This window comes from Poecilia reticulata, linkage group LG7 (assembly GCF_000633615.1).
Source record: "Poecilia reticulata strain Guanapo linkage group LG7, Guppy_female_1.0+MT, whole genome shotgun sequence".
Taxonomy (NCBI): Eukaryota; Metazoa; Chordata; class Actinopteri; order Cyprinodontiformes; family Poeciliidae; genus Poecilia; species Poecilia reticulata.
This window is the reverse complement of record NC_024337.1, coordinates 10,458,643-10,469,588: the sequence shown is the minus strand read 5'-3', so window position 1 is coordinate 10,469,588 and position 10,946 is coordinate 10,458,643. Positions and strand designations below refer to the sequence as shown.

Here is a 10,946-nt window from a genome sequence, read left to right as displayed (position 1 = left end):
TATATATATATTTTTTTTTGAAAGTCGTTTTGATTTGCTGCCCTGTGAGGTTTGCGGCGTCGCCACAGTTCACCCCATTTCTTGCTTTATTGACTGAGAGATTGGCATGACTCGCAGTATTTACAGTGCAGATAAGATGGAAAAGGAATCACATTCTGTATTTGATGTGGACGTGCACCATAGGTAACCTTCTCACTCAATGACACAACGAGCTTAGATGGCAGGAAGATTTTCTGAGCTTGACTATCTTTCTGACAGTTTCATTCAAAACCTTCAGCTCTAGACTCAAAAACAGTCACTGGGTTGTTTTTTTTTCTCAGAGAGGTGACAACTGCACGTCACAACAGCAACAACAAATCCAGCTGCAATTCCCAAAAATATTTTTTGGTGTAAAAACAACCCGGAGGATCGCCAAAATAACACCCGTACCCACAGTGAGAGATGGTGGTGGCAGAATCACTTTTGTCTGATGAAAGGTTTTTTTTTTGTTTTGTCTGGAGGAAATGAATCAGTTTATGTCAAACACATTCAGGTTTCTGCTAGAGACAAATGTACTTTTTTTTTAACACATTGAGTCCAAACATACATCGAAATCAACAAAAGAATAATTTCACCAGAAGTAAAGCAAAGTTTCAGAACAGCTGAATCCAGAACTAAATTCAACAGAAAATGGTTAGGAGACTTGAAGAGACAAAAGTATCAAAGAATCGACGTCTAAATCTAAACACCAATGACTTAACCAAAAGTCAGATTTTCATACCAAGTTCCTTTGCCTGATGTCACACATCCTATGTTCAAAGTCCAAAAGATTTGCACTGAATGGTTACATTTAAGATACAAAACAAAGCTGACTGGATTAAAAAAAAAACAGAACAAAAGCATGAATAAGGCTTGATAGGCTGCAGTCTATAAGCCACAGATTGACGCTGCTCTGTTCATGAGATCAGGGACGTCTGTGCAGTGCAGCAGCAACCAAGGATATTATTTCTGCTGTCAGTTCAATGGATATTAAGCCGCTCTAATGACACCGGACACTGGTGTGGAGGGCAGGATGCGACAACCACACTGGGATACAGTAAGGCCAAGCCCAGCCACTGCTTCCAGACCTGAAGCTAAGCCCCTAATGGCTGCTATATTTGGATCAGTGGCGTTTATGGTTATATAATGACTCATCCCCTCACGGTCGGGGAGCAAACCGCTCTGAAATTAAATCCATCAGTGTTTTTCTTGGAAGTATTTTGCCTGCACGGATGTTAAATTGACCGGAGATCTCCTGCAAAATTTGTCAAACTGGTTTATAATTGTCTACACGATCTAAGAGATGCTGAAAAAAAAAAAAAAGTCAACACTCACTGCTTGATATCTACCGAGTCAAAATGAGGTTAAATAGGGTTCACACAACAGAGAGAAAGGCTGGAGATGTGCACTCACTGGGGGCTCTTTAGTAGAAACGTTTGCTCAATAACTTGTTAAAATGAACTGCGAATCTGCCAGTCACTTGTTAGGGACTCAGAGCATTTATCCACACAAAGTAAAGCAAGTAAACAGAGGGTCAGAAAGGGGAAGAAAGGGGATTTAAATTATTTTAACACAGTATGGCTGTTTGTGTCAAACAGAGATGATCTGCTGGAATCTCCAAACAAAACATTCCTTTCAGATTTTCCAGATTTATAGAGAATAGATTTAAAAACCCCAGAAACTATCCAAAGAAAAGCATATGTGTGAATAAAAAGGCCTTGTTGATATCAGGGGTCAGTAACTCTAACAACTTGTTGCAACCAGAGTAACGTGGTTATAACCAGTTCTGGTCCTGGCCTGTGAGTCTAGATTTCTGCTGCTGCAATCAGACTGCAGGACCAGAATGTGGCAAAAACATCAAACCCGTCTTGCTTTGTATCAACACTTCAGACTGGTAACCGTATAAAAATGTGGGGATGCTTTCACGGCACATTTTGGACCCCAGGCTGCACCGTGGTACAGCTGGTCGCACCGGTTGTGACTGAGGTCTTTCTAGAGTTTGCATATTCTCCAGTGCGTGCATGGGTTCTCTCATGTTTTTAGACCTCTTCCCACGGTCTAAAAACATGACTGTTTGTATAATTGCTCTCTCTAAATTGTGAGTGTGTGTGTGGTTGTCAGTCCTGTCTGTCTCTGTGCTGTCATGTGATGGACTGTGCAGGGTTTACCCCTACTGTCGCCCAGAGACAAATCCCAGCTCCCCCGCACTCCGGCAAGGACAAGCAGCGGGTTTTTAGACGATGGATGGACTTTAGGTCCGTTATTGTATGCAAGAGACAGACAGAGTCATATGATTCCGCGTAGCTTCGAGTTCGGTATGTTTTATTCCTTTTCCATGTCTGTAAATGTTTGCCTTCCAACTCTGGGCCCTTTTTCAGAATAAATGTTCAGCATGAATAAAATTCAACATCCTCCCTTAATCTCTCTGGTTTTACCATCAAACAGGCCGCTATACCAGCCACCATCGTCTACCTGCGCCTGTGGAGGGCTGTGACTCATCGCCTCGGTGGAAAATATTCTTCTCAGTAAAACTTACATATTCTCACAGAGGCAAGATTGCTTTGGGATGCCGGAGACTAACAATGCCGTAGAAGAGTTTTATTTGGAAAGCTCCAAGCAGAAATCGGATTTATTTCTGATGCTTAGCGAATGTAAAAAAAAAAAAAAATAAAATAAATACAAGGCTTTCTGGTAAAACTGTCAAACGAAATGCAAAAACCAAGAGTTTTCAAATCATACATATTACACATGTTTCTACAAAAATATGCTTCAAGCTAACTGTCTCTGGTACTGACTGCTGTCTACAACCAAGTAAATCCAACAGGATTTAATGACCATCTGATAGACCATCATATTTTGATAACTAAGCAGCATTTTCCAGATTTATAGAAAAACTTGCTTCCTTGTGGTTCAACATCCATCTGAGGACCCAGAAACTTGCTTCTGTCTGCAGAGACAGTTTTTATCTCCATGCCCACAGGCCAAAGGTGATATAAAAACAGCCTCTTCTCTTTTTTCTGCTTTTCATCAGCCTGCCCTGTGGAAACTAAGAAAACATTAACAGCCCAGATACGGTCCAGCATTACAGCCCCGCCAAGATCCCACAGCTTCGGCGAGTTGCAGGCATTATTGATCCGGACTTCTTCTTTCTGCACACTTGCACCATTTTATCCAGTCTGGAAACGCACCAGGAAGCAAGTTTGTGGGGCGATCAATCAGCACGCTGTCTCCTCGGCACTCTAAAGACAGCACTGCTTGGGGCTGTAGCACAAAGCCGTCAGAGGACAGCCAGGAGAGAGGTGATTGGGAAAGAGGGAGAGGAATAGAGGAGGGGAGCATTTTGCAATGAGGGATGAGGGTAGTGGAGCATACCTGTCTCCTCAGAGCCAGTTTTAACCAGCAGCTAGCAGAGCCTAGGGAGGACAGACAGACAGAGGGAAGGAGGGAAACAGTCGCTGTCCTGGCTGGGAGATGGAGCATGCCAAACAGCAAATGGCCCAGGATGGTGACTGCTGTCCTTTCAGCATGGGCTCAACATGATGCGAGGCAAAGGAGGGATGGAGAGAAACAAATGAGAAACACTCTAAGTCAAAAAAACACAACTGCAAACACACTCGTGCCTGTACATCAATGCACTCACAGAGTCAAAACCATCAGTCATCTCTGCTGCCATCCATAATCGGTCCCTGTCATACATACACAGAGCAGGTCCGGCAGATCCATGAACTCGCCCTCACAGCCCCCCTCTGCTCTGCCTGCCTCCTGGTCCAGGCCAGCTGTCGCTGCACTAGCCGCCTCTGGAGCCGATCTTCCTCATTTAAAAGCCTCTGACATCTATCTGGACTGTACCACAGGAGGATGAGGAGGCAGGGGGGGGGGGAGACTAAGGAACATCAGCGGAAAGCACCGTCTCTCCTGGGCTGAACTGGTCCAGCAGTCCCCCCTCCCCCCTGTTCTCCGCACAGTCGCCTGAGCTGTGTTTCGCTGAAGGGACCATGTGTTCGGGATGTTTGTGTCATGTGTGTGTCTGAACAAAACGGAGCTGTCTCAGCTGTAAGGTTTGACATTTCATTGTCCTTTTTGGTGTTGTTGTTTTGATAGTGGAAGTCTGAGGGGGAAAAGATGTGTTCAACATGTGACCAGAACTGGATCTCCTCTCACAAATCAACTTAAAGAGCCGCTTCGTTGTTCCCGTTCAGGCTGAAGTGTTGTTTTCTGGAATGACCTTCTCTTTCTACTACCATGGCATATTAGGGACATACTAAAAAATAAATAAAATAAAATTTAAATAATAATAGCATTATTATTATTTTTATATTATGAAAATAAAGTCCAAATAATACAAGGATAAAGTTGTAATAATTATATGAGAATAAGGTAATATTCTCATACGACTTTATGAGGATATGACTCATAAAGTGACATATTCTTGCAATATATGTGTCTTATATTACAAGAATATGTCATAATATTATGACTTTATTCTTGTATTTTTATGACTTTGTTCCCGTAAACCGTTCTGCACTGAACTTTACACTTTCTGGTTGAAACTATTGACCAAACTCCATTCAGAAAGACCCCAGGCTGGGATCTGAACCCAGGCTGGGATCTGAACCCAGGACTTTCATGCTGCAAGGCAACAATGCTACCAACTAATAGATGAGACTATTATTATTTCATTGATTGTTTATGTCATGATTCCTGATTTTTGATTGATTTCAGGCCATTTGACATCACTGCTTCAGCGGCTTTTGTGTTTTATCTGTCCTGCTTGTCAGCTCAGTAAGACATGAGCCGCTGTTCTGCTGAAACTCAACTCAACTTTTACCTTCAATTTCTGGATATCCTCTTACAGCAACCTGGAGATCTCCTAAGTAACTCCATGCAATCCCACATGACTGGAATTACAAACAGAAAGAAAAAAATTATCTGTTCTGTAAAGCCCTCCTGATGGGAAGCGTGACACTTTTACCAAAAAAATGAACCGCCCCGGCCAGAGCACCAGAAAATCCATGTTGTCCCTTCTTATGCCTGTTAATCTTAGATGCTACTCAAATACAAATTAGTTTTGAAGAACTTTAATTGGTTTTCAGTGAGCAGTGAGACATGGATTTATTTAGAGCCGGCGCTCTCTAATGGTCATGTGAGGCTTTACAGCCAAATAACTGCATTTATAAAGATTCATTGTGATGGATGAACATCTGAATGACGTTCAGCATCTTCAAGAGACAAAATGAAACCTGGTTTTAAACAGATGTCTGTCTGCATTTTTCTGATGGTTTCGATCTTAGAAAGGTGTTGTAATTAACAAGATAATGACCTGCTTTAAATAAACTATTCAAACTAAATCATGTGAAGACACTTCCATCATATCCGCACATGAAAATGAAAGTAGTTCACAGTGCATTATGGGTGTTTTTAATAAATCTGGCATCTTATCAAATAGATGAAAGTTATTTTTTAAGGCAGCTCTTAAAAAAAATCATCTGAGAAATTTGTCAAGCTGTGTTGACTAAACAATTTTTTTTAAGAAATCACAAAGTGCAGAAATTTCTTTTATCTTTTAATCTATTTTGTAATCTTTAAGCTTCCCATTCATCTTAGTTAAATTCTAGGTAATTTAGTGTTTTTGGGTCTAACTTAGCATCATTATGCAAATGATAAGCAGAATTTAGAGTTAATGCTTGATCATGAAAACATTTTCAGCCATTAAAAAATGTGACCTAATGTCTGTACCTTCCAAACTGGACCTCTCTGAGTGCGAGCAGCAGCAGCTGCTGTCAAGGTTTCTGTCGACTTATCGACTGCATCAAAACACCATCAGGCTCCAGGACAACAGAGAGGCGACCCCACCCTCCCAGACCCCCATCCCGCGCCAGATGTTGCTCCATCCGAGCAGCGGGAAGGACACAAAAAAGGCGGAGTGTCTGAGCTCAGGTTATCTGATGAAGGTGTGTTGGTGTTTTGGTCAATCATTAAAAGAAATATGTTATTACCTCAGATTAGGTTCTTGTGGCGTTACAGTGTTTGCCTGCGAGCCGCGCTGTGACATCCGTGTGGGATTGTAACAATGGCAACAAGTCACACAGGCAAAAGAGGTATGAACAGCATCTGGGTGAAGCCCAGCATGATCAAAGGTCATTCATTGCTTCCTGAATGACCTTTATGAATCAGTGAGCTGATTAATAAAGGACTTACTTTGGAAACGTTTCATCTTTTTTCATAGGCCATGAGTTGCTTTAACAAATGTGATGAACGTCTTCCCGCGTCTTTCTATTAATCTGAGAAGCAGATTAATAGAGGTGATTGGGACGTGATGGAGAAGCAGATTTTGCAAACATGCTATCATCTAAATGTCATGTGTCATGAATGTTCCAGTTAAAGGAAAGACTAAAGTTCAACTAAAAATCTGTCGCAGGACCTGAATATTACTGCTCACAGATTATATTCACCCAGTCTGACTGACTTTAATCTGTTTGTCAAAGAAGGACAGATTCAATTTTCTCATTTCTTGATTTTTGAAGCTGTAACTTTTCTGCAAACCGTCGACTGGATCTGAAAACAAACAGACGCCATATTTTACGTGTAAAAATGTTTTAGAAATACATTCCACTTTGCATTGGTATATCACATGAAATCACAGTAAAATAATCTGCAGATTTTGGTAGTACTGTGACAATATGAGGGGTGTGAAAACTGTTCAAAGAATCTTTAATTGTCATGTAGTGTGTGTTTAGAGCTGGGAACAAAGAAGCTTTGGAGAACCGTGGTGAAATTTGAATAATGAAATCAGAAAACTTGCAGCAGAAGCATGAGGAGAGTGAGACGTGAAGCACGGATAGAGGAACAGAGAATAATTAATGCAAAGACGCTGAACAAAGACTCAGAAACTAAAACCAGGGGGAAAAGGTTAACACTAAGAGAAATTAATCTAAAAGAAAGAAAAAAAAGAAGAAATCACACGGCAACACCTACTAACAATAATGAATACAGAGAGATGAACAGAATATGGAAGAAATAAAGATCAAAAACACGAATGAAACCCAAAGACACGCCGTAATGTATGATAGTTTTTATTTTTTTATTCTTTTTCCACCCTGCTGTTAATGCATTTTCCATTAAACCTCTCAATTAATGTCAGACAGCTGTTATGACTCAAGCAGACAGCTACTGCTGCATTCATTTACAACCATTTGCACACATTTCGGCGCCTCAACAAGTCCAAATTGTATCAGCGCAGTCAGTGTGGGGGCGAGCTGGAGAGTGGGTGTCTCTAATCCCAGAACTACCTTCCTCACACCCAGAGAAGAGATTCATCCAAAGCTGCTCTTTGCTGAGCTTCGCCCTGCAATGATGCGATAAATACAGACACTGTGCTCAAACATGCTGCACAAAATACACTCCAACTCTGAGCTGCTCTGATCCTGCAGCATACTTTCACATTTGCTCCCTTTCAGCCGAGCACGTTTACTCGTTAAAGGGGGATAATCTACTTTTGCTGCATGCAGGTGTCGTTTAGATGTTGAAAGACGTCATGCTCTGATCTCTATTTAGAATTCAACTGAAAGTGGCTGAAGCAGAAACAAATCCATTAAGCGCTGATTAATTATTTGACAAGACTGTAGAGTTAACCATCTGATCTTACGCCATCAAATCAGCCTGATTTCGCTGCATTCGCACTTACAATACTGTACTATCTGCCCCCCAACTACACAAGCGCCCTTGCAAAAAAAGCACAAAACAAAAGAGATGAGTCACCTAAATGTCATATTTGCTTACTCAGTTGCTTTAACAAAATCAAATGTGAATGTTGCTTTTTCCATGTGCCTCTGCAGACTGAAAGTCTCTAACGTTGAAGAGGTAAAAGAAATGCGACTTGAAACAAAAAAACAGCGTCTGTTCAATTATTCCACCCAGCATGAGAGCATTTATTTATAATAATGCTTTTGTTTACGATCTACTAAAGTGGATAATTTCTGAAAACATCCTGATCTGGGAGCTGATGATTCGCTCAGCTTCCCTGCTGCTGGAGTAGATGTCAAATTATTGAACACGCTGACCGTAAACTAAAGTCTGAGCATGCCCCTGTTGGTTCCCAGTGGAGATATGAACAGGAAGACATTACTGAGACAACTTTAAATTTAAACAATGCAGGATTTTGAAGAAATATGACTATAACGATTGTCCAATGCAAGACGGAGGACATGGACTTGAAATTTTTATCATGATACCCCGCTGTGGCTCCAAAAACACAAACACTATGAAATAAGATACTCTGCTATAACAATAACATGGTGAAGTGCAATTATACCACTAAGCAGGACATAATAGCTGCTTTTATTCCTGTTGCCAGAGATTGTATTCTTTGATTCTCTCATAAAACTAACAACAGGAACGTAGAGGTTTTGAAAAGTGTACAGAGAGACTTTGATTCACCATTTTCAAAGCTTTTCAACGTACAAGGATAACAGTCTTACATAATCCAAATGGAAAACAAAGAGCTTTATTGAAGGAAGAATGTAAATATGCTATAACCTTGTTGGATAAGTGTGCCACACACTCTGCTGAAGCACCTTTTGACTCATTTTCAGCTTTTCTTCAGTTCAGATAAAAAACAAAAAAACAGCATCATTGCAATTATTCCACCCAGTTAATTTGAACACAGTTCCAGTTCAAATTAACTTGAACTGGAAGAAGTAAGATGAGCTCTGCACTGACCAGAATATAGCTACGATTTCTGCCAATTAGTGGTTTTGTTTGACTTGACAAATATCTACTGGATTTTCCACATGTCTGCACAGAGGGTTGTGGTGTCAACATAAAAAGTCTTTCTTCCAAAGAAAACATCTAAAATTGGCTAAAAGCTCCAAATATCCATAGCAGAACATGCTGTGGTCTGATGAAACATTCTGTCCAGGTATTTAAGTAACAAAAAAAAAAAAAAAGTTGACATCACCAAGTGAATACAAAATGAGAGGGTCCGTGGCAGCATCATGGTCGTTTCTGTCCAAAAACTGTTGGTTTGTTTTTGGTGTCTGATGTAAAACTGAAGATGAAGTAAGTCTAAATATGCATCCAAATCAACAAAAGACTGATTTTATGGAAGATAAATGAATGTTTTGAAATGGTGCAGAGCTAAATTAGACAATACATATGTGGGGTCGTCTGAATAGGACTGTAAACAATGGATCTCAACATATTTAGTGACATTTCACAAAATCTAAATCTGTCCTAACTCTGAAAACTGAACGCTGAAATTGATTGAAATGATGTTTTATGAAAATGCGTTTCAGCACCTTTTAACTTTTTTCCATAGAAAAATGTATTTATTTCTTAGATGAGTTGTTGTACAGGATATATGGTTTTGTGGAAAAATGATTTATCATGCTTTAATTTTTTTTTGTATTAGAGTGACGTGGCATTTTGGAACAGTACTGTGCACTTCTACTGAGAGCTACTGCAGGTTAAACAGCAAAAGTAATATCCAAACCATGACAACATTTTTTCCTAGATTACTCCAACCAGTCTTTCCATTTTACGATCTCCTGCATTAAAAAAACCCTCTGAAGCCTGCACCGATGCAGAAATTATTTTCTGCGCTTTCCCTGATGAAAAGGAAACCCTAACGCCTGAATGTGGGGCTAAAAGAGACAAATACGATCTGCACAGAGGGACGCTTTCATCTCGTTTCAGAGAGCGACCCCTCAGCCTCACATCACTCTGGAACGAACGAACAAGTTTTGCATTTCAGAGAAAGTGTGGCTGGAGCGGCATATGACGCCTCGTCTTTGTGGTTTGGATAAAAGGCCGTGCATGCATCAGAGTGGAGGCTAATCCCCTCTTTCAGCCGAGGACAAAGTCCTGAGGTACCAACATACATATTCTCTCTCTGCAGTTAACCAGCTTAGCAAAAACCATAGTCATCAAGTTTCCTCTCTCTCAAGGAAAAAAAAAAAAGGACAGGAAGAGTCTATTTGCAAAATGCCTTAAAAACAATATCCCTATTGCAAAGTCAAAATTCAGTCTAAAACGTGACGGCTAACAACATAGTGGTGTTCACCTGAGAAAAACAAGTTACGCAACGGCTAAATTGTTTCACACTGGTGTGGCTCATTTGTGGTGCAGCTCTGTGAAACCATGACAGATGAAGTCAGAAAAGATAATAATAATAAAAAAGAAATATAATAGAAAGACTGTAAACATGCTTTCAGCAAAGGAGTAAAACGCCTGAAATCTTCCCCAGAAAACAGCCTCTGTTGCATCTTCCTGCAATCAACAGGTTTGCATTTCAACTACTGCCAACCTCTTCCAACTCAGGGGAAAGTAATGCGCACTGAGTGTTTTTATTTACACTGTCATACTTTTTATGTCACTCGTCCTGGAGAAGCTGTCAGAGCAGAAACATGATGTTTAATGTGCGACTCCTCTCACCTCCTCCACTCACCTGTGCTGGCTGTGTACTGCAGGCTGCCCCGCTTCTTAAAAGGGGAAAGAGGCTTGCTTTTGACCCCGGAGCCACCGGCTGCGGTCCCGGAGGGCACGTTGGAGGACATGATCCCGGGTCGTGTCTCTCGGCTTGGCTCGAATGAAAGGAGGAAGAGGAGGAGAATCGAGTGAGTCAGGCTGAGCTGTGGAGGACGGAGAGATGCTGGGCGAGTGAGGAGAGGAGGCGAAGAGAGGAGGAGGACAGACAGGAAAGAGAGAGAGAGAGAGACAGAGAGAGAGAGAGAGAGAGAGAGAGATGTAGCACAGATGCTTTCAGCTTGAGGGAGACTCACTGCAGTCGGTGTGTGAGCGGGGGTTTCCAGACTCACTGGTCCATCAGCATCCCTCTGCAGAGAAACAAACTCCGCCCCCCTCGCAAAAAGACCCCGGTGCCTGAGCTGCAGCGTTGGTCGGTGGGGTGGGGGGGTGATGTAGGGTCTCGC

At 41.4% G+C, this 10,946-nt stretch overlaps 1 protein-coding gene across 4 annotated transcripts in view; it reads right to left on the bottom strand.

Moving 5' to 3' along the window:
- Positions 1-10,854, bottom strand: part of ampd2b (adenosine monophosphate deaminase 2b) — a 25,932-nt gene extending 15,078 nt beyond the window's left edge. The window contains exons 1-2 of one of the 4 annotated variants that reach the window (XM_008413303.2): positions 3,659-3,843; positions 3,391-3,548 (exon numbers count right to left, since the gene is read on the bottom strand). Coding sequence is in view for 1 of the 4 variants with exons in the window: in XM_008413300.2 (XP_008411522.1) it covers positions 10,463-10,571 (109 nt within the window). In the remaining 3 variants the exon portion in view is untranslated. Of the gene's footprint in view, positions 1-3,390; positions 3,549-3,658; positions 3,844-10,462 lie in introns of those variants that run through there. The other 3 variants (XM_008413304.2, XM_008413300.2, XM_008413307.2) reach the window with 3 other exon arrangements.
- Between the last annotated feature and the right edge of the window lie 92 nt (positions 10,855-10,946).